The sequence below is a fragment of the Alligator sinensis genome, unplaced genomic scaffold (assembly GCF_000455745.1).
Source record: "Alligator sinensis unplaced genomic scaffold, ASM45574v1 scaffold975_1, whole genome shotgun sequence".
Classification (NCBI taxonomy): Eukaryota; Metazoa; Chordata; order Crocodylia; family Alligatoridae; genus Alligator; species Alligator sinensis.
Genome location: NW_005842068.1, coordinates 228418 through 252673, shown reverse-complemented (window position 1 = coordinate 252673; position 24256 = coordinate 228418). Strand labels below are relative to the sequence as shown.

Genomic DNA, 24256 nt, shown 5'->3' with positions numbered 1-24256 from the left:
GCGCCGCCCCCCCGCATCAGGGCCAAGGAGTGGAGCACTTCCCCAGAGCCAGTGGATCCCGCACCAGGCTCCCACCCCAGCTTCTCCTGGTGTGTGGCCTTGAAAAGGCTGTGCACAGCCACACAGTTGTGCGTGGCCACACACGCGCGTACCTTAAAGGGAACCTTGACAGGCACTGGTGAAGAGGCTAAAGGAGGGCATCAAGAAATGGCTGGATCCGTTACAGTCCATCAAGAAATGGCTGAATCCATTGCAGTCCAGTACATTCCACATGCTGGCGGCCATGTGTGACTCAAGAGTGAAGGGGAGCATCTGCTGCAGCAAATCCCTGGATCACTGGACAGAGGTGCTGGTGAACAGAGTCAGGGAGGCAGAAGGGCAGAGGTGGGGGGATGTGGAAGAGTGGGATGCACTTTCCTTTGCCAGCAACCCACCCACCAGCCAGTCTTCTCCACCACCGGTGCTGCCAATGTGGACCAAGGGCATGGCTTCCATGTTGGGGTCCAGAGGCACCAGACCCCAGCATCGGGCAGGCTATCAAGACCTCATTGACTACCCATCTCGCCAAGGACATGGAGCCACTTTTGTGCGACCCCTTGGCCTATTGGGCAAGCCACAGCCACATGTGGCAGGATCTGGCCACAGTTGCCAGGGAACACTTGTCCTGTCCACCAACCAGTGTTCTGAGTGAGAGGGTGCTCAGCATTGCTGGTGATGTTGTGACACCCCACTGCACCTCCTTAGATCCTGGTTTGGTGGAGCAGCTGGTGTTCCTGAAGGTGAGCCTCCCACTGCTGGGATTCCCAAGCTCCAGGTGCAGATGGAGTGAGTGCCACTTTCCTCACTCTGTTCACACCTATTCCCATTTTTTATTTGGTTTGCTTTCACAACCATTTAATGCCCTACTCTCAGTGCTGGAGGCGGCACTCACTGTATCACCAGCCAGCAGGGGAAAGACATCTCCCTGCTGAGCTCCCATGCTAGGACAAACTTGGAGGTATGGACAGGGGTTATGGGGAAGGAGGAGGCCCCAGGTTCTGGGCATGACCTAAAACTCCCAGGGTTGGGAGGCCTCGTGGGACTGCTGGTGGTGCGACAGCCCCCAGGAAATGCCAGCATTGCAAGCCTCCTTGGTGAAAGGTGGGTAGGAGGACCTTGAAAACCTCCAGCCGGAACACACATGCACAGTCCTGGCTAGGGAAAGCCCAGAGCTGTAAGATCTTTCAGGGGCGTGAGGCTTGCTGCTTGCAGTGGAGTTGTGAAGCTCCAGGTGAGGTTAGCTGCCTGGGATGTCATCTGCAAGGCACTGGCCACAATGTAGGGAAGGTACGGAGCTGTGGAATGGATGTCACCCCTAGACATAAGATGCCTAAATGGGAAGCCTCCTGCCTGGGTAGCATCTGAATCAGTTTTCTATCAAAGCATGGCAGGAGAAAGAGGGGTGGGTGGTTGGCCCAGAAACAGGTGGGTGGGATGAGATCTAACCAGCACTGGAAATGCCCCCTGTTACAGGCTACCATCCCAGCTGCATTCATCTCACTCTGCCTTAACATGCACAAGGCAGACAAGGTTCTCTGGGTCAATCTGACAGCTTTTATTTTACCAACTGAATAGTTGGATAAATATACCTTGTCAAGCTTTCAGGTTTGAAAATCCTTCCTCAGGCTGAGGAAGCATCTGCAGTTGGTGTGTGCTCTTCCTGGATGGAAGGAATAGTAAAGAAGCCAGAGGCTGGGATGCAGACAAGAAAGCCAGTCAATGAAAATGTAAATTGAGGCATCAGGAAGTGAGAGAGAGGCTGGGAGTGGGGGGTGGGGGGAAAGGGGGATGTAGCAGGTAAAAGTAGAGAGGTACCTGGGGAGTCAGATGGCAGACAGGTTACAGTGTGTCATAAATCCAAGGTCTATATTGAGTCCATGAGTTTCTGTATCTAGGTGGTTGATAAAATGAAGTTCCTAGGCCTGTCTGTGAAAAGTGTTTTGTAAATTTCCTTTGAGGCTCAGGACTGAGAGATTGGAGAGAGAGTGACTTTTTTTGTGAGAAATTTGCCCCCACAGGTAGTTGGGTATTCTTGTCTGTAATACATTTCCAGTGTGCATTCATTCTGGTGCACAGTTGCTGTTGGGTATCTCCTACGTATTTTCCATCAGAACATTTGGTGCACTGGATGAGATATATAACATTTCTGGAGGTACAGGTGTAAGATACAGAAATGGTGATGGTTCTGTTGTGGGGTCTAGTAACTATGGGGGTACTGGAGATATGTTGGCAGGTTTTGCATTTCTTGTCATGGCATGGTCTGGGTCCATTCGGTGTGTTTTGGGCTGTAGGAAGTTGGCTTCTGGTGATGAGGTTAGTGAGGTTCAGTGCTTGTTTGAATTTACAAACCACTTTTCACAGATGAGCCTATGAACTTCACTTCATCAACTTCCTAAATACAGAAAATCATGGACTCAATATAGACCTTGGATTTATGATACACTATAACCTGTCTGCCATATGACTCCCCAGGTATCTCTCCACTTTTACCTGCTACACCCCCCTTCTCCCCCCCACACCCACTCCCAGCCTGTCTCATTCCCTGATGCCTCAATTTACATTTTCATTGACTGGCTTTCTTGCCTGCATCCCAGCCTCTGGCTTCTTTACTATTCCTTCCATCCAGGAAGAGCACACATCAACTGCAGATGCTTCCTCAGCCTGAGGAAGGATTTTCAAACCTGAAAGCTTGACAAGGTATATTTATCCAACTATTCAGTTGGTCTAATAAAAGATATCAGATTGACCCAAAGAACCTTGTCTGCCTATGTCCTTAGACCAACATGGCTACAACCTACACACACCCCTTAAAACACACAAGTGTTACGAGTTTTGCTTTGAACAGTTTGAGGTGCAGTTTCACAGAAACCCCTGCACCTATCTCCTTCAAACTTGGCAGGCTTAATTGCCTCATAAGGGGCTACCCTTCACGCTGTTTTCATCCTGGTCTGCCTTAACACACACACGAGTTTTGCTTTGAACAGTTCGAGGTGCAGTTTCCCAGAAGCCCCCATACCTATCTCCTGGAAACTTGCCAGGCTTCATGCCCTCAGAGGGGGATACCATCTCTGCTGTTTTAATCTGAACAGCCAAAAAATGACAAAGATATAGGTATTTTAGTGATTCCCTTTTATAGTCTATGGTCGAATCTCTGAATCAATGTTGAAATTCCAAAACAGATTCAGCCGAATCGAATTGGGACAGTGATCCAAAACACCGAATCGAATTGCTGTCCTTCCAAAATGGCTGAATACAAATCTGAATAGGAACAGAGACATTTCGCACACCCCTAGTGTCAAACTCATCAAGACCTGTAGGTCAAATGAGTTGCAACAGTCAGTCCATGGGCTCCATCTGGCACATGGAGCTATTTAATTTGGCTTGTGACACTGCCCATAGGGCCAGAAACTTGGTGGCAGCAGCATTAAATGGCATGGCTCCCAGAGCCAGGGCAGATGCCGTTCCTCCCACTGCCAAATTGCTAGTAGCCCCACCAGTGGCAGCATGAGCAGTGTCCGTGTTAACTGCCATAGCTCCTGGAGCTGTTAAGCCACAGCAATTAATGCTGCTGCCATTCATCCCACTGACAAATTTCCAGGCCTGTGGGGAGCCTTGCAGGCTGGATGACATGGCTCCACAGGTCGGATCTGGCCCACGGGCCATCTCTTTGATATCCCTACTATAATGAACTATCCATATTAGAGTCATCATAGAGAATACAATTCATGTTAAATTGACAATGTTTGACACCAATATTCAAAGCAGACTACTAAGGAAACGCGCATACATTTTATCTGAAGTGTGTGTGTTTCCCTGTTTTCCCATCACTGCTAATCTTAATAATAGGACTTCAGTAGGCCTCTTCTGGGATGCTGTCTGCTCTCTTCTATCAAGGATGTCATGAGCAAAGCAATTCTAACCCCTGCCTTCAACCAGGAATTGGAAAAATGGGTTAATGAAATAACACAATAATCTCAGAGGTCTAACTCAGCTGCCATTCAAATCAATGGGAATCCTTCCACTGATGTGAATGGGGGTTGGATTGGGTTCAAGTTTATCTTTTTAACAAAAACAAAAAAAGACTGGAGGTTTGTTTTAACATCCCAACAATGATTTAAAATGTTTGTTAGAGGAATTATAAATCCATCGGAGGATTTCACATCTTTTCCTGGTGGATACAGTATGTTCCCCTTTAATTTCCACAAAAATGACAGTAAAATAACAAAACTATTATTATTTGCAATGCAGTAACAAAATAGGAATTCCTGCCAGGGATAAGATTCTCCACTCTGCTAGTCAGACATATTAAAGAGAAAGACCATTTAAAAAAACAAATAAACAAAAAATGGAAGACAAAAACTTTCTCATTTGAGCAAGTGATCTCAGTATATTGTTTGCTCCTCAGGACAGGACTGTTGGAAGAAAGAAGGCATTTACTTTAAATGGAAATTGCAAACAAAAATATAAAATGGGAGGAATAAGGGAGAAGAATTAAGACAAGTAACATCCCAAATTATGGGAAAAAAATTTGCACAGTGGTTTGAAACAAAACCAATTTATTTTCCTTTTAAATACACAGTTTTCTGTAGTCCCCCCACCTTAAAAGTAAGAACTTGCCTTTAATGACAATGAAGGCTTAAGAAAATAAATATTGTTTGTATTATACAATGAACTTTATAATTAATATTTGTTTAGTTTCCCATTTCATAACAATTTCAAAGCACACAATGGGATATTTTTGTCATATGTGAATGCTGATTTTAAATCTTTGATCCCCAGATGGGAAATCTCCTAGGGGGTTACAGCATAAATCCATTTAAACAACCAAAATAAATGACAAGTATCTTTAAAAGTAAGGAGAATAAGGAAATTGTATGCACAATTTCTGTGTATATATCACATATTTACTTGTATAATATTCCCCTGCTTGACTGCATGGAGTTAAATCAGAGGAGGCCACTGGATGAAGAATATGCAGAAAATTAAACCAAAACAAATATAAATCTGTGAAGGAAGCAGTGTGGGGAGCAGGGAGCTATTACTTGTGGAATGCCTTTACCTAGCTTAATACCTCACTGGACTGGCTTATTTCTCCAGCCTAAACCAAAGATGAAAGAACAAAAAGGAATGCTGGAACCTTAAAGATGCTGTACTACATAAGGGAGGAGGAGCAGGTTCACTGCACTTGAAGAGGGAGTGATATCAGAGAGAGGCTATGTCTACATTGCAAATGGAGCTGCAATCCCAGCATGTGCAGGCATGTTCATGCTAACTTTCATAAAGCTACCTTGCATAATGACAGCAAAAAGGCTGTGGTTCTATGAATGTCAGTGCAGGTTACTTTCCATGTTTATGCCTGTACTGCTGCAGGCTTCACTCCTATTAGTACCCAGACTAGCTAGATCAAAGGTATGTCTACTAACCAAATATTGGGTATCACTGAGAAGGGAATTGTAAACAATTCTGATACTGTTCTGATCTCTACATTTTAAGAAGAAAGTAGCAGAATAGGTAAAAGTAAAAATAGGGGCAACAAAGATGATAAGGGTTTGGAGCTGCTGTCATATTAGGAAAAGACTAGGACTCTTCAGTTTGAAAAGGAGAATTCTGTAGAAGGATATGATCGAGTTCTCTAAAATCATGAAGGATGTGGAGACAATGAATAGGGAATTGTAAGTCACCAAATCCGAGAATATAAGAAAAAGAGGGAACTCACTGAAATGATCAGGAATCAAGCTTAAAACAAACACGAGGAAGCACTTTTTACATAGTGTATAACTAATTTGTGCAACACATTATCACAGGAGCTTGTACAGGCAGATAGTATAACCAGGTTCCAAAAAGGATTAGATAGATTCATGGAGGACAGGTCCATTGCAACCTATTAAATAGGGCTGTGTGAAGCTTTGGTTCCTGATTTGATTCGGCAGAGATTTGGCCTGATTCGGTGGCCGTATGTCCAAATCCAAATCAAATCAGAGGACCCTTTAATCTCTCTGAATCGAATCAGAACCCTCCAAATTGATTCAGAGAGATTTGGAAATTCAGATACAGACACAGCTTTAAATGTTTTTTCTTCATACCTCTAGGTAGAAGGGGCTCATGAGCGCTGTGATGCTGGGACGCATGGAGTGTCCCACAGAAGCGCAGGGGGGCTCCCCAGCATGCTTGGCAACAGACCCAGAAGTGGACCAGAAGCACTTCCAGTCCACTTCTGGGTCTGCCAGGGAGCGTGCTGGGCCCCCCTCCCCTGCACCCTGCTCAGTGACTGGTGCCTCCTGGGTCTTTTAGGAGGGGGACCTGGGGTCCCCCTCTGGCCTGGGGAGGGGTACACCAGGGGGGCCCCTGCATGCTCCCTGACAGACCCAGAAGTGGACCAGAAGTACTTTGCCACTGAACAAGTTAAGGGCCCCCCCCCCACACTCCTGTGGGATGCTCCATGCGCCCCAGCATCGCGGTGATCATGAGCCATGCCTGCTACCTCAAGGTAGGTAGCAAAAACCTTTAAAGGTGTGTCTATGTCCGAGTTGCTGATTCTCTGAATCAGCATAAAATCTTCAGATTTGGATTCGGCCAAATTGAATCAGGGACACTGATCTGAATCAATAAATTGAATCACTGTCCCTGATTCAGCCCAAATCCGAATCCGAATTAAATAGGACCCACTTCACACACCCCTACTATTAAATAGAACAGTATCCTCTGACATCCCTGAACCAATGGCACTTTTGTATACTTATATGCCAGTCCACTATCATGCTACCTGACTGCAATGTAGCTGCATCCACAGACACAAGAGACAGGAGCTATGGCAAGACAGGCTGTTTCATCCAGCCAGTCCACAAGCTTTCAAAGGAAGATTGAGACCCATTGATATAGGCCTTTTACTGTTTTTATTCTTTGCTGAGCAGGCCAATGGATGAAGGAATACATTTTGAAAAAAAAAAAGAAAAGGCTTTTCTGTGTGAATCTAATCAGCTACTCCTCCAGATTCAGGTTAACTGACAGTCCACCAGCATACCAGGATGCTTTGAGTCTCCCCCACAACCCCCCACCCCTCACAGGATGGGAGGGCTAGTCTTGGCCCAAGCTGTCTGCTCCAGCTGAACAGGGAGGCATACTCTACTGCCCCCTGGTCTTTGGCCTGGGCCACTGCAGGCATGTGGCTGCATTTCATGAATCAAAAGTGAAGGTCTGTTCAATGGCTTATAAATTCAATCTATTCAGCTTAGACTAACTGTAACAGGTTGCCCTCCCCAGCGCCATCTTCCTGGTAATCCGCGCCTTACGTGGGGTGCCCTTGGAGCCTTCTTTGGGATTCTTATGCCCTGCCCTATACTCGCCTGCCACATCTGGATGGAAGTTATTATGATGATGTTCTTGCAAGCGGGAGACCGCCTATTGTATTGGGTATGTTGGGGCCTTTCACCAACGGGGGCCGGACCCCTGTTTTTCTCTAGCTAGGCCTCCCCATCTAAACCCACTAAACAGGGTTTGACTCCAAGGCTCTGGCCTTTTCTGGTGTCTTGAGGCTCATGGCCCCCTTTTCTGCTCCAATCTGGAGCCCAACCCCTCTGGCCCAGAGGTCCAGACGCTGGCCCCACAGCTGGGGGGTTTGCAAGTTCAAAACCAGGGGACGACCCCGCACACGCACCCTCTCAGTCCAAAAAACTACCATACCTCCCTAGCCTTTTTAAGATCACACCTTCAGGCGCCAGGGTCTGTGCCCCCCAAAAAGCCATGTCCTTGCTGGTGCCGGGGTCTGTGCCTCCCAAAATGCCGTGCCCTCGCTAGTGCCAGGGTCCCCACTCCATAGTGGGTCCCCAAAATGAGGCCTCCTCTTTCCTTTAATAGCCTCACCCAAACCACCAGTCTTATTCATTAATCAAAAAAGAAAAAAACTAAACAGTCCCGTCCATGGGTAATAAGTGCCGCCAGCTGTGATAAAGAAAAGCAGCATGTAAGCTTACATTCACAGGGTCCGAGCTTCGGCTCCCCACTGTCGGCTCACGTCCTTGCTGTGATGTGGCTCCCTTCTTCCCGCCTTTGGACCACTCCTCCATGAAGCTCTCTGAGGCACTCCTTCCCCTTTGGCGGCTCCCCCTCCAACTGCCGCTCTGCCCAGGGGTTTTATAGGATAGTCCTGCCCCTTCCGGTCAGCTAACTAGCTGGCCAGGCTCAGCATTTAACCCTTTCTTTCCCAGCACTCTATGCCCAGAAAGTTCTGGCCTTAAAGGGGCAGACGTGCCTTCTGGTAACAGGGCTAGGGTCCCCTGTTACACCCCCCCCTTCTCTTTATCTGGGGTCTTCCCTTGTCCTCTGGACGCTTTTTCTCTTCATATTGTCCTGACAAAAAATCAGCACTTACATTCTTAGTCCTGGGACAATGGTCCATCTCAAAGCAGTATGATTGGAGACTGAGGGCCCATCTCAACAGCCTAGCGTTATCGGTCTTCATAGTCTGTAGCCATCGCAGCGGAGCGTGGTCCGTGATTAATGTAAATTTCCAACCTAACAGATAATATCGGAGCGTTTCTATGGCCCATTTGATCACCAAACATTCCTTTTCTATTGTAGCATAATTTTTTTCCGGAGCGTGTAACTTTCTACTGAGGTATGCTATTGGACGTTGTTCTCCTTCCTCCATTTGGACCAACACCACACCAATAGCCCAGTTGGACGCATTTGTTAATGCCACAAATGTTTTATTGAAGTCTGGTGTATATAGTAATGGCTGTGTACATAGTGCATCCCTCACCTTTTGAAATACTACTTCCGCTTTGGGTGTCCATCTCACTTTGGTTGGAGCTGCTGCCTTTACCATTTCGGTCAAAGGTACCACTAAGTCTGCAAAATGAGGGATGAATTTCCTATAATAATTCGCCATTCCCAAAAAGGCCCTCACTTGTCTCTTTGTTTATGGAGTTTGATACTCCCTTATTGCCTCTATCTTGTCCAACAGTGGTCGTACCTTCCCACTTCCTACCTGGAACCCCAGGTACCGTGTTTCTTCCTTTCCAATTGTGCACTTCTTTGGGTTGGCAGTCAACCCCACCTTCCTTAAGTCCTGCAATACTGCCTGCAGTGCTGTTAAGTGCCCCAGCCAATCTGCAGTATACACAATAATGTCATCTATATACGCTGCAGCGTAACCCCCATGTGGAGCCAGGACTCTGTCCATTAGCTGCTGAAATGTTGTGGCAGCCCCATGTAATCCGAATGGCATGCGTCTGAAATGAAATAGACCCCATGGGGCGGCAAAGGCGGTCTCTTCTTGATCCTTGGGTGCTAAGGGGACCTTCTAGTAGCCTTTCATTAGATCCAATGTGGAGATATAGCTGGCTTGCCCTATGTTCTCCACCATTTTGTCTACCCTAGGCATTGGATACGCATCGAACTTGGCCACTGCGTTTACTTTTTGGAAGTTAATACAGAACCTAATTTTTCCATCTGGCTTCAGCACGGCCACAATGGGGCTGCGCCACTCACTTCAGGACTCTTGTATTATGCCTCTCTCTAACATCATCCCAAGTTCCTCCTTTATCTGGCCTTGAGAGTTGTTGTAGGATTTGCCTCCAGTTCTCATGGATCACCTGGCCTGGAGGGGTCTTTAGTTGATGTATCATGCCTCGACCCTCCCTGGGGACCTCTTGAACCACGTCTCCATATTCCCTCACTAGTTTCCTTGCCTGCCGCCTCTGCTCTTGAGTCAGGGAGCCACTTCCACTTTGCTTTCCCCTTCTCTCTCCCCCAGGGAGGGTCCTAGTTCTGGTTCATCTGGTTGGAGGGACTTGGCTAGTTTCATAGTAGCTAGAGTCAGGAGGGACCTGAACAGATCATCTAGCCTACCCCCTGCCACAGGCAGGGATGAATGCTGGGTTCACAATACCCCAGACAGGTGATCATCCATCCTCCTCTTGAATTTGCCCAAGGTAGGGGCGAGGACCACTTACCTGGGAAGTTGGTTCCAGATTTTGGCCACCCTAACTGTAAAGTATTGCCTTCTGATCTCTAACCTAAACCTATTCTCCATCAGCTTATTACCATTGTTCCTTGTCCCCCCAGGTGGTGCTGGGGAGAAAAGGGCTCTGCCTATTTGCTGTTGATCTCCCCTGATGAGCTTATAGGCAGCCACTAGGTCCCCCCTCAGCCTCTTCTTGCTGAGGCTGAACAGGTTCAGGTCAGGCAGTCTCTCCTCGCAGGGCCTGTCCTGCTGCCCTCTCACCAAGTGGGTGGCCCTTCTCTGAACCCTCTCCAGGCTGGGCACAAGTACAGGCCCTCTTGTTCTTGCCATGGCTTCAGCATGTTAACATGGTATATCTGTTTTTTCTTTTGTTTGTCTGGCTGATATAACTCATAATCTACAGGCCCTATTTGGAGTGTTATTTCATAAAGGCCTTGCCATTGTGCTAGTAACTTACTCTCCTGATCTGGCAAGAGAACCAGTACACAGTCTCCTAATTCAGACTTCCTCTCTTGAGCCCCTCGATTGTAATGGGTTGCTTGCCACTCTTGGGCCTCCCTCAGATTTCCTAAAGCTTCCATCTGTGCTGACTCCAGGCGTTCTCTCAGTTGTATCACGTATTGAACTAGGTTCCAGTCCACAAGTCTGTCAGTTTGGGGGTAGTAGACCATGGTCCTTAGGTGTTTGATTCCCATTTTTTTGCTCACTCCCTCGAACACATGAGATGTAAAGTTAGTCCCTTGGTCTGTCAACAATTCTTTAGGGAGCCCCACTCTGTAGAACACTTTTAATAAACCTTCTGCCACCTTGGGTGTGGACACCGTCCGCATAGGTACAGCCTCCAGATACCTTGTCACATAGTCCAGGAGGACCAAAATAAATTGGTGCCCTACCTTGCTTTTTGGCAGTGGCCCCACAACATCCACAGCCACCAGCTCAAAGGGGATTTCCACCAATGGTAGTGGTACTAATGGGGCTCTTGGAGGATGACTGGGGTTTACTTTTTGGCATACAGGGAAAGATGTGCAGTACTTGGCCACTTCCCGTATTAACCCTGGCCAAAAAATCTTCCCCGAATGCAAGGCTCAGTTTTGTCTCACCCCAAATGTCCACCCATAGGGAGTTCATGTGCCACTTTCAGTAGGGCCTTTCAGTATCGCTGATTCACCAGCAATTGTATTACTTCCTCTTCCCCATGTTTTCTCCGTTCGACTCTATATAGAAGATCATTCCTCACCTCAAATCGCAGGGTGGTCTGCATCAGCTCTGGTCTCAGCACTTCCCCATTCCGCTGGGCTAGGTGTTCCTGGAAGGCATATCAAAACCCTTCCTTTCTGCTCTGTTCCAGTCTGAAATGTTCATCCTCCCACAGATGGGCCACATTCACCTCCTGTTCTGCTTCTTCATCTGACAGAGGTAGTTCAGGCTCACCGGCAAATGCCTCTGTTGTAGGATCATCCCCAAAGACCGCCCTCACTGTCTTGCCCCCTCTTTTCCCTTCACCAAGTGGTCTCCAGCTGGGGCCTTCTCCCACCTCTGAATTCTCCTCAGAGGCTTTCCCCCTAGTGTGACTAAGGTAGCATTGTGGGGTACCTCCATTTTTTCTTGCCACTCTCAAACTGTATGCCTGAGCTATGACTGTCAGAAGCTCTGGCCAGTCACATCCCAGCATCATCGGGCAGGGTAACTGCTCAGCCACTCCTACCAGTATTCGGCGTACTTTCTCGCCCACTTGCAAAGTAACCCACACTCAATCTTGTCTTTGTGCCTCCCTGCACAAACACTGAATGGTGATCTGGTCTGCCACTTCCCTCTCTCCTCTTGGTAAGATGGCTCTCCGCATTACTGTGTGTGATGAACTGGAATCTAACATAGCCTGTGTTTTCTGTCCCTCAAGCCTAACATCTATGGTAAGTGCAGGCCGTTCCTCTCTTGGCTCAGGGTAAACCCTGGCACCATACCTACAAATACCCACAGGGGGAGCTTGGTTTGTCGGTATGTCCCTCACCATCTTCTCGAGCAATGCCTCTTGTCTTTCTGCTTGTTTCTGTAGACCCTGGACCACATGGCACATGAGTTCCAACCCCAGTTGTTGTGCCTTTAAATCCGAGATGCAGGTCTGTCCCATCTTTCCTGTCTTCTTCTTGGACCCAAGGTCAACCATGGGTCCAAGAAGAAGACAGGGTCAACCATCATCTCAGGGTACACAGTACCATTGGAATTTCCTGGACAAAGCACCAATGTAGCAGGTCGCCCTCCCCAGCGCCATCTTCCTGGTAATCTGCGCATTACATGGGGTGCCCTTGGAGCCTTCTTTGGGGTTATGTCCTGCTCTATACTCGCCTGCCACGTCTTGATGGAAATCATTGTGATGATGTTCTTGTGAGTGGGAGACTGCCTGTTGTATTGGGTATGTTGGGGCCTTTCACCTACGCAGGCCTGACCCCTGTTTTTTTCTAGCTAGGCGTCCCCATCTAAACCCACTAAACAGGATTTGACTCCAAGGCTCTAGCCTTTTCTGGTGTCTTGAGGCTCATGGCCCCCTTTTCTGCTCCAATCTGGAGCCCGACCCCCACTTGGCCCAGAGGTCCAGGCGCTGGCCCCACAGCTGGGTGGTGTTGCAAGTTCAAAACCGGGGGACGACCCTGCACACGCACCCTCTCAGTCCAAAAAAATTCCAAAAATAAAGCTGCACCACAGGTGCACCAGACCTCCCTGGCCTTTTTAAGATCACGTCTTCAGGCGCTGGGGTCTGTGCCTCCCAAAAAGTCGCGCCCTCACTGGCGCTGGGGTCTGTGCCTCCCAAAAAGTCCCACCCTTGCTGGTGCCGGGGTCCCCACTCCATAGTGGGTCCCCAAAATGAGGCCTCCTCCTTCCCTTAATAGCTTTACCCAAACCACCAGTCTTATTCATTAATCAAAAAAGAAAAAAACTAAACAGTCCCGTCCATGGGTAATAAGTGCCACCAGCTAATGTGATAAATAAAAGCAGCATGTCAGCTTACTTTCACAGGGTCCGGGCTTTGGCTTCCCACTGTCGGCTCACATCCTTGCTGTGATGTGGTTGCCGTTTCTCCAGGGTTTCCATGGCTCCCTTCTTCCTGCCTTTGGACCACCCAGCTGTCTGAGGCCCTCCTTCCCCTTTGGCAGCTCCCCCTTAAACTGCCGCTCTGCCCAGGGTTTTTATAGTCCTGCCCCTTCCGGTCAGCTGACTAGCTGGCCAGGCTCAGCATTTAACCTCTTCTTTCCCAGCACTCCGTGCCCAGAAAGTTCTGGCCTTAAAGGGGCGGACGTGCCTTCTAGTAACAGGGCTAGGGTCCCCTGTTACACTAACCTTTCAAGATTGAACCAATTCAGCCTCAGGCTTTTTGACTGTCTGTACTTAGCCTTAGAGGTTCAACAGTTGCCAAGCTCTATTGGGACAATCATGTTAATCATCATTGGCAGTCATCGGTTTCAGGAGACCAGGGAGATTGGGCCTTTGGTGGGTTACTGGCTACCACCACATATTCTTGAGCAGCTGAGAAGTCTGATGCATGACAAGCAGACCCTCCAGCATGTAGCCCATACAAACTTGGTTGAGCTTGCGCCAGCATGCCAAGTACCATCTTGTCTTGCCTGTCTCTGATGTCTCTTCTCCATCTTAACATTTACCCTCTCCATCTTGAAGTGATGTAGGCCCTGCTTCACAGCGGCTTTCTACTCACAGGGGTCCGAAGTGATTGATTCTCAGCGTTGGCTATTGATGCACAGCTTGCTATAGTTTTTCTTGTAGACATCAACAAAACAGAATTTGGGCCATCCAAATGGATGTTTGCCAGTGACCAGCTCACTGTAGAGTATGTCCTTGGGGATTCGGCCATCGCTCATATGATTCACATGTCCTAACCAATGGAGGTGTCTCTGTCTCAGGAGCACAAACATACTGGGTATACTGGCCCATTCCAAAAGAGCAAAGTTGGAGATTTTGTCATGCCGTGTTATACCAAGATTACGGAGGAGACTGAAGATGGAAACTGTTCGGTTTTCCTTCTGCCTTGGCATAAGGAGTCCATGTTTCGCTGCCATACAGTAGAGAGTTACGTATGCAAGCACTGTAGATGGAGTGAGCATTCTGGTTTTTTTTCCAAACTCTCTTTTGAAGTTTAGCCATGGCATTGCTTGCCTTTCCAATGCGAGCATGTATTTCGGCTTCTAAGCCAAAATTTTGTGAGACAGTGGAGCCCAAGTAAGTAAATTGTTCACCCACCTAATAAGGCTGGTAAAAAGGGGCAAGACTGCTACTCAGAGGTCAAGTCTGAGAGGGTTTGGACAATTTGGTTTAACATAATATAAGATGCAGAAATTCAGGCCTGTCACCTAAGAGGTGTACTATGGGATCTAAAATGCAGCTTGCCCATAACTATGACAATAAGTAGGATGTTTGAGCATCCAGGTAATGCTTTTGATCCCAATCCTACAATCTGCTGGGCTCCTCTCCACCAGGGAAATAGGAAGTTCTTTTAACTTCAGAAAGGGGGAAAAAACATACATTTGCATTCTTTTCTTCCTAAGAGAAGAAAAAACATTTTTCCTTCTATGTATTAATAGGGTTTTACCTCCATTTTTTTAAACTTCAGTTTACAATACCTACATCTACATAAGAGATATTTGAAATTATGATGATTAAATTTGGAGCCTCCTATTTTTATTGCAAAATGCAAAATCTTAAAGAGGGAAGTTTTGAAAAATTCATGGGTCTACAAGCTTAACAAAGAAAAGGCACATGTAGAATCATAGGTGAGTGACTTGAGAGAAGAGCATGGCTTATTGATGTAATCCTGGCTTTCCATCTTCTGAGTGACTAAGGCTGTACAGTGAATGGACTGCACCTACATAGACCACTAGTCCCTTGGGCCATATGCTGCACAAGGTCCCCTACAGCACCACAACCCCCACACCTCCACATGCACTCCCTCCACCATGCCACTCCCCTCCCAAAAGGGTTTCCCCTCACACATGGCTTGGCTTTCCTCCTGCCCCTCCCATGAGGGTTCTCAGGAAAGCTGGAGGAGGGAGGAGGAGTCTGGAGACACCAGAAGCAGCAACCAGAGTGATGGGAAAAGAGATGGCCAACTAGGAGCCTGTCATCTGGGTGTTAACCCCACATGGACCAGATGGGGCCATCAGTTAGACAGCCCTGCTGTAATCAATTATCATTAAGGATGTTAGAATATAAAAACCTGAAAGATGAGCAGGGCTTTGGATAATACGGTCCTATATAAAGCCAGCTAGTTTGTCTTGCTGTTCAGTCTTCATGGCCAAAGATCTCCCATTCTGATTGTTTTTCATTCCAGTGACAGTATATGTGAAAGTTGCTGATCAATACTACTGCAAATGTTATTGGTATTCATTAATTCTCAAATATAAGAATATGAAACATGCCAAAAAGAAACCAGCAGAAGAAAACAAGTGACAGCATGGGCTGAAGCACTGAACACTCACAACTCTTCTAATGTAAAATATAAATGTCAAGAGTTAATCAGCAAGATAGAAAAGATTGATTCCCATCTCAAAAAATGCAAAACATTTTTCCCCAATTCTTAAAAACCTGACCTGGCACTGAACAAAAATCAGCCTACTTACAAAAAGAAAACAGAATGCTGATGATCCCATATGCAGGAGTACTATGCCATCATCCCTCCTGAAAAATAACTGTAATAAGAATAATTGAAGTCTTTTTTTCAGGACTTCCAGCTGCTCTTCATCCTCAACTCTTTTCTGGAAGAATCTTGTTCATCTTTAACTCTCAAAAAATGACAAAAAACAAATGTGTGATTGAAAAGCAAAAAGTTTCAGGCATGAGAGGAAACCCTCTTTTATTCTAACATTGCCTGGCACAAAATGAACAATTCAAAGAATGAATTCAAGTGCCTTCTCCTGAATATACAGCTCTAGAGATTTAAATTCAAAGACCCACTACTAGCTTCTATAAGTGAAGAAATAGTAGAAAAAATATTGATGAGCTAATTGTTCAAATGTGAAAAATGACTTACTAACGGCTACACAAAGAAAAGTGAATTCCCACTTAATGCCAAAAAGGACATTCATAGACTACTGTGAACAACTTCCTGAGATACCATCCAGCAATGCAGACGGGAAGAGGTTTTTGTATTTTGCTCAGAAAACAATAATTTAAAGGATGAAATAATTTCTGATACGTAAACAACCTACATAGTATATACGCTCTCTAAACCTAATTCAGAAAGTAGTAATATCTAACAGTTCATAAGCACATTAGGAACATTAAAAAATGTTCATGCACCATTAACTTCATGACTGACAGTCTGAAAATGACTTAAAGTGTATCTGTGTTTTTATCCAACTATGATAAATATACTAAAATTTGTAATGAGCACAAGGAGAATTTTAGTTAAAATACAGCAATGCCTTTTTCCACAATGAGAAGTACTAGACTAGAATAAAGTTATCTGAAGTCTTTAGAAAGCCATGACTGATCAATGGACTGAAGAGAATACTACAATGGCATCAGTGGTAATCTAGTTTGATAAAGTAAAAATGAACTAACGCTACATAAGGAGAAAAATGAAAGAACAATCCAGAAGTGACTAAGGGACATTACTTAGGCAATATAACTGATCCCAAATTGAAAGCTCATAGGTTAAATCAAGAACAAGGAGAGGATGAAAAACGTGTCTTGTGCAACATAATTGTGTGCTGCTGCTTTCCTACCTAGTCTATGAAGGAGAATATCCAGATATCTACTTTGTTTTTTCTGTATCCCAGTTCCTTTGATCAAAATGGCAGAAAATAGTGGAAGTCAGAGCTCAGACATCTGGATGAGCTTAGAATTTTATTTTTAAAAGATTTTCAGCTCCTGTCCAACCAGTTTAGCACCAACACAGTGTGTTAGCTGAACGTGTAGATGAGTCTGGTCAAAAAGGGACTTTATACACACCACAAAATTGGCCTTTAAAGTGACTTAAATGCCCTTTTGTACCGCTTTAATGATGTTGCTGTTTGCACATTCAGTGGCATATTCCACTTGAATGGAATTGCTGTTTGCATGCTTGGTGGTATATTCCACTTTAAATGATTTTGGTATGTAGCAAGATAAAACACCTCCAAGTTGTTTTAGTTTGCTACCTAACAAAGTGCAACAGTGCATGGGGTGCTGGAAGCCAATGTGCTTGAGGCTTGGCAGGCCCCGCGCAGCTCAGGGGCTGTGGGACCCAGTGGCAGCCTGTGCAGGCAGGCTGCACCGAAAAAAAAAATGCGGCGAGCCTGATCTATTTTTTTTCTCCCCAGAGCCTGCCTGCCTGCCTGAGTTGTGTTGGGGCCTGGTGCTTCCTTTCATGGCTGGGGTGGCCCCAAGGACTGCCCGGGCCGGGTGCCACAGGGCAGGTGCCGCCTGGGGCCCCCCCATGCAGCTCAGGGACCACTCTGCCCGCCAGCAGTTCGCCCCCCACCACCAAAGAGACAGGTAAGGATCGGGCCCCCACCCTTGTGTACATGCCACAGGGGTTTAGTTCGTTTTAATTCTCCCTAAATTGAAATGGTGTTTTTAAAAACCCACCATTTTAATTTAGGGAGAACTAAACTGAATTAAACCCCATGGTGTGTACAAGCAGCCAAACTCTGTAACTATAACATATCAGGTGCTAAGGAAGCAAGTAAACTGCCAAAAGTATCTAGGGTCTCAAATGCCAGTTACCTAACTAGCAGACTGGAAACTTTGGTGACCATATCCTTTGCTTTAGTTACAGAGTTGCAAGTTTTTCATTTCAGAAAATATATGTACCTTTTTTGGTTTGGAATTAATTTGATAAAATATATATTTATTCTTCATTATATGCATTTTATTTTTAGGTTCATAAACCTTTTCCATGGTGTTTTTTCTTTGTGACAGACTACGCATACAACAATCATAAATAAGCTATTTAAATCTCACTGCAAGCCAAGCTTCTCTGCAATTTGTATCATCCCATCATCCAGTTCTTAGGTTTTATGCAGACGTGATGAGGCTGGCTTTCACAGGCCTGCACTGGCACAGAGAAAACTAAACATAATATTTGGTTCAAAGAGTTTCACCCAAACACTGAAAAAATAGTTTTACCTGAGGTAGCACTGCTGGTCCTTGTCCTGCCAACCTCTGCAAGGAGCTGACCTGAGGAACTTTAATGGGCACTGCAGTGATAGTTCCCAATGTCTGTCAAAAGAAAACAAAGGAACAATAATTTTTAAAAAATCACTTCCAAAAAACTCTGTAACATACAAACCAACTCCTCTCTGCCCTTGACTCACCACCATTGGACCTAGCTCTACTACTGAGTAGTCTGCATAGAGCCCTCTGCCTTTTGAGGCACAGAGTCAGTCTTGCTTTACTCTTCTTCTAAATCCATCCTTAACTCTGACCTCATATATCTGTGGAGCATTTTGTGACACCAAGTAGGAAGGATTTATCTAGTAATATATCCCATCATAATTATGTCTGAGGTATTTTAGTGCAAATGGAGTTTTGCTGGTGCACTGCCAATATGAAGTCTGCCCGTGTAGTAACTTGTTTACAAGATATATCCAAGCAAAGGTGAAATGTGGTGCCCTAAACCTTCAAAATACACATTTTTAAGACACTGCATTTCCCATTGCTCTGGAAACCCTTTAAAGTTCACAGAGAGTCAGAAGAGTGTATTTTACTTTTACTGGAAAAAATTAAGGTTAGTAAATACTGAATTTTTAAAGTCTCATCAAACCCAAAACCTGAATGCAACCTATGGATACACTTTTGAGCCTCCATAATATAAAGTTTGGTTAAGGCACTAAATTCATTTTGAGCCAAAAAAACTGCTAGCACCATTGAAGTTTATTTTCCTATACTTTCTTCTCTTATCTGTGTCATAATTGCTTTAAAAAAGAACAGCATTAAAAAGAAATATTTTACTCTGTATGAACAAATTCTTCATTGTAACCTACATAAAGGGTGCATCTACACCAGATGCTACTGCATAGTGGTTACTTGTATAAACAAGTACTAAATAAATGCACAGTAATTCTAGTTACTGCGCAGTAGCGCCAGTGAACACCTTTTTTGTGATGCTATTGCACAGAAGCATTGCATCATGGGTTTTGCCATGCGATGCTACTGTGCAGTTGTATCGGGCCACTGTGCAGTTAGCATCTCATGTAGATGTGCCCAAGATTTATTTTATATCAGTTGGGTAACAGGGTGATTTTTGATACCCATTAATTTCTTTAAAGCTTGTGATCACAATTGGCTGACAGCAGGTTACGGAGCAATCCACAGTTCAGTTAGGAAAAATCCCACTTCATTTGTTCACCTCATCTACTATTGTCCACTGCTATACAGCTGCATCCTTACATAAGCAACACAGATTGAAATTTGAATTGGGAGTAGAAGATTGTTATAGACAAAAGCATGTGTCAATTTTATCTCTGCAGTCAGTACTTCTGTAGCACGTGTTCATTTTCATTTTCTCTAATCTATGCAATTTATGGAAGAACAAGTTCTTCTTGAGTTTGAACTGGAGACATCCCTCTGAGGAAAAGCAAAACCTGCTAAAATGCTACCTTGAATGTCTGTGAAAGAAAATCATCTCAATCCATGTATATGCATTACAGTATCAATTCTCTTAGGTTTAAAAAAGAAGATTAATCCAAAGAATGAGTGAGTGGAAGGAGAAAAGAAAAATTCCTTTAAAGCCACTTTTTGCCATTCTCTTAGATAATTTATCTGAAACCTATGGACAATTCATTCTGGTTATATTTTCAAATGAAGCTATCATTAGTCTTGCCACCTGCACTCAGAAAAAAATGCTCTAAATTTATTTCCCTGAAGAAACTGAGAGTATGGTGACTACCTCAAGAGAACAAAAACAAACCATGGTATTCTTGGGTTATGAAATTTTCAGTGTAAAAAATTCATCTTAGTGCTTACCAGCTTTTTGATACTAAAGACCTATTTAAAGCAATGATGTCTGGTTAAAATTTGTACACTGAAGTGGGGAACGGAGAAGAATCCAAAATTTCTTAACTCAAAATAACAACTTCACTGTAACATATTAATATAGAGAAAATAATAAAAATGTATTTTACTTCTTGCTGTGTCCTTACTGGTTCTCTCTCCTTCCTCCCCGCCCCCTTCCCCCCTCAGTTTGAACAATTAAAATAATTCAAAGAGATAAGATACACTAAATGAATAATAAGAAATAAATATTTTGCATTTATCCATAATGCCTTTCGTCTCAAATTCTTTTGTGTTAGTATTATCATCTCCTTTTACAGATGAAGAAAATGAGATTCAGAAGACAAGTGATGTACTCAGTGAAACAATAGCAGAACTGGGAATACCAACTGAATCTTGTAATTCCACAGTCTCATTTCACCCCAGTTGGTACTCTAGGTCCACAATGAGCCAAAGTTAAAGTGGGGTGACTTACTTGTGAATCTGACTCTAACAACTAGACCACACTGCCTCCAGGAGGACAGGAGTGGGTGCAAAAATACAGAGACCTTGATTATAAACATCATACATGCAATGAAGTCAAGGAGTTGGAGCTAATAAAAGGGGTACCCTGGATCAGCACCACATTCTTCCAGTTGCATCTGAATTATACCAATGTAACCCTGTTCTGCTCCAGTTCTAATCAAGTTTGCCTCTATGAAGACTGTAACCAAGGCCGCTTTCCCCACAAATGAGAGTGCTTTCTGTCTTCCAGAAATATCAATTATTTTCTCTCACAAACAACCCAAGCATGCCATGGAGAGCCTAGATTGAGTTTAGACTCATGTCAATCACTGGAGCTGTTCTATCTCTTTCTTCCTTCTTGGGCTTTTTCTCTCCCACTTTGTCAAAAGAGCAAGCTGCTGCACATTCTTATAAACCTTTAATTAACAAGCTGAAAAGACATTTTTCTGGCAATGCCTGACCTTTAAGCACTTTGTATGAATGTATCGATACCAGCAGAAACAATAATTTAAAAGGTTATTTTATGAGTTCTGAATAGTTTATAGCAGCACTTTTGTCAAGATAAATGAGTTTCTTATTACTACATTTACAGCTTTAAGCATTTTAATAAAAAAGGACCATAAAAGTCAAAGATAACTTCAAATCTCTCCTTTATCTGCAGTATACATAGGGATTCTGGTGACCCTGTGAAATACCTACACTGTTACGCACAATAAGCTTGTAAAGACTGAGGCAAGTCAGTAATGGAAGGAAGGGTAAGAACCAAGTTTCAGCTCATCATGAAATTGCCCATGGCTACAAACTTTATACTGACTAATCCTTATAGGGCATGGGGTATTCCCACAATCACTATTCTGGATCCTTGGCTGAAACAGGACCTTCAACTCTAACATCACCCATGCATGAAAGTTAGTGGCTACTGAATACACATAATGGTAGCCCTTTCCCTCACCTTGCCAAACTACTTCCTCTCTGTGGGTCACAACAATGAATAGAATCCACCTCACTTACTTTCAGAGGGAGGCTCCTTGCATGGCCAATCCAAAGATGCACACCCAGAGAAACTGGGGCCCACTGAGTTTGTGATCTTCTGGAACCTCAGGGCATCTATACACGTGTTCTGGCGGTGACAGAGGGAGGTGCTTTACTCAGAACGGCTCTGAGAGCTGCTCTAATTAAAGCACCCAGAGTGTCTCATGTATCCCCATGCTTCTAAATGATGGCAAGGACACTTTATCTAAAGCTCGTTCAACAAGCAGCTTTAGAAAAAGTTCCCCCACCACCACTTTGAAGTACAGGGATGCTGATACATGAGATGCATAGGCAGACCAGAGCACAGTAATTACCGTGCTCCAGCAGACTCAATTAATCGAGTCTGCTCTGACGTGCTGTAATTATAGCACATCACAGCAGTTTCCCAGCTCGTGTATAGGTACCCTCAATTTCCTAGATAAATGTCATGCGTTAGTACAATTTAAAGGATTGAATTAAAGATTGTAATCATCCAAAGGGAGTAGGGGAAAATAAACTATGCAAGGGTCCCTAAGTAGTTAGAGTTTGATCATTCAAAAAAGGCCCTGTAAAACAATTGGATTTAAAGACAAACAATAAAATCTGGCTGCTGCCTCTGTGTAACTACAGTATGTGTATAGGAAAGGTTTATTAGATGATGTTTAGAAAAGTCTTAAAAATTAAATAATCGCTTTTATCCAATGTTGCTGAGATACTACTGCAATAATTTGTTAACTTTTTACCACCTTGTTTTTTGTTTTGGGGTTTTTTTTTACAATTTGTTATCTCTCTTGTACTAAACTAATGCTCTCTTTGAAGGAAGCTAGTCTCAAAGAAAAGTATTCTTAGGGAAAATAAGTGGAGAAGAAATGGCATATGAAACAGAAAATGCAAAAGAAGAAAATGTGGCATGAGGAATACGGAATCTAGGACAGAAAACCTCTGAACAAAATTATAGGTTAAAAGACACCATTTGACCTGCTGTTGCAAAACGTGTACAGAGGCCAAAATAATTGGATTATGGGCCAGGAACAGGTTCTCTCTCTTGTCTATATTGTTAGGATTCTAGTTTAGCAATTCCCTGTGCATTTTGACTTGTCACTGAAATACAGCTATATTTTGCACAAATCTCTATTTTCAGTGATGAATGTTACAACCGTTACATTTTTAATACCTATATTATAGGATCATAGAAAAGTAGGGCAAGAAGGAACCTCATAGTCATCTAATCCAGCCCCCTGCTCAAAGCAGGATCATCTTTGATTAAACCATCCCAGCCAAATGTCTGCTCAATTTTCTCTTGTAAATATGTAGGGATGGAGATTCCACAACTTCTCTGGATAGCCCGTTCCAATACTGAACCACTCTTATAGTGAAAAGTTCTTCCCAAACTCCAACCTAAATTTCCTCTGCTGCAGTTTGAGGATATTCCTCCATTCTTTTTATTATCACCCTTCAGAAGACTGTTATCCAATCCTCCCTCAAATTTCTTTCTTCTAGGCTAAACAATCCTACTTTTTCCAGTATTTCCTTATAGTATTATCCACGCCTCTACAAACATTTTTTTCATTCTCCACTGGGCTTTTTCTAACCTGTCCACATGTTTCTTGAAGCACGTAGCCCAAACTGGACACAGTACTCCAAAGGAGACCTCACCAGTGCTGAACTACAGTGGAAGAATCACTTCTCTTGATTTGCAAGTGGCACTCCTAATATAACCTACAATCTTTTTGAAAGATATTTAGAATTTCACTTAGGGTAAAATGTATTCATGGAACCATTTCTAGCCATGTTTGCTATTAACTGGGTATGTTTACACAAGATATTTACTACAGAGTAGACTAATTAGTTCTGCAGTACATGTCGCATGTCTACATGTGTACTCCTATTACGCTGGAGTATACTAATTAACTCTGCAGCAGGTAGTACTTGTAAATACAAATACTACCCTGCTGGACCGGGAATTTTTGGGCCAGCTTGCACAGGCACTTAAGACAAGGGATGTAGTTGTCATGGGTGATCTAAGTTACCCGGACATCTGCTGGGAGGAGCAGTCAGCCAGGTTGGACCATTCCAGGAGGTTCCTGGCCGAGATACAGGACCTCCACTTAACCCAGGAGGTGCACAGTCCCACCAGAGGAAATGCCCTGTTGGACCTGGTCCTGGACACAGGCGATGATCTGGTACGGGGGCTCCAGGTCCTTGACCACCTGGGTGATAGCGATCATTGCTTGCTGGAATTCACCATCCAGCGCAGGGTGTCAAGGGCCTGCAGCAAGGCGGTAGCCCTAGACTTCAAGAGGGCCAACTTCAATGAGTTGAAGAGATTGGTGGGAGAGGCGCTGGGGTTCTCGAGGGCAGGGGAACTCAGTGCCCAAGATGAGTGGTCGTTCCTTAAGAAGACGATATTCAGGGCCCAAGGGGTGACAATCCCAAGAAGAAGCAAGGGGGGCAAGAGTGCCCAAAAGCCTCCCTGGCTCACCAAGGATGTTCGGGAATGCCTGGTTGCCAAAAAGGCGGCTACACCCGGTGGAAGGTGGGGCTATCTCCAAAGAGAAGTATACTTCCACTGCTTGGGCCTGCAGGGGGGCTTTTAGGAAAGTTAAGGTGGACATAGAGCTAGGTAGGACTAGAGTCCAAGATCAAAGATAATAAAAAGTCCTTTTTCAAATATATAGGGAGGATGAAGAAGGCACCGGGAAATGTGGGGCCCCTGCAAGATGCGCTGGGCAATCTGGTGGTTGCGCCAGAGGAGAA

At 44.6% G+C, this 24256-nt stretch overlaps 1 protein-coding gene across 1 annotated transcript in view; it reads right to left on the bottom strand.

The window, feature by feature from the left end:
* The window catches only part of PHF21B (PHD finger protein 21B), a 279182-nt gene that overhangs the window by 63694 nt on the left and 191232 nt on the right, over positions 1 to 24256 (bottom strand). Inside the window, 1 exon segment of the mRNA XM_006023571.3 lies at positions 18119 to 18211. Within this exon segment, the coding sequence (XP_006023633.2) occupies positions 18119 to 18211 (93 nt within the window).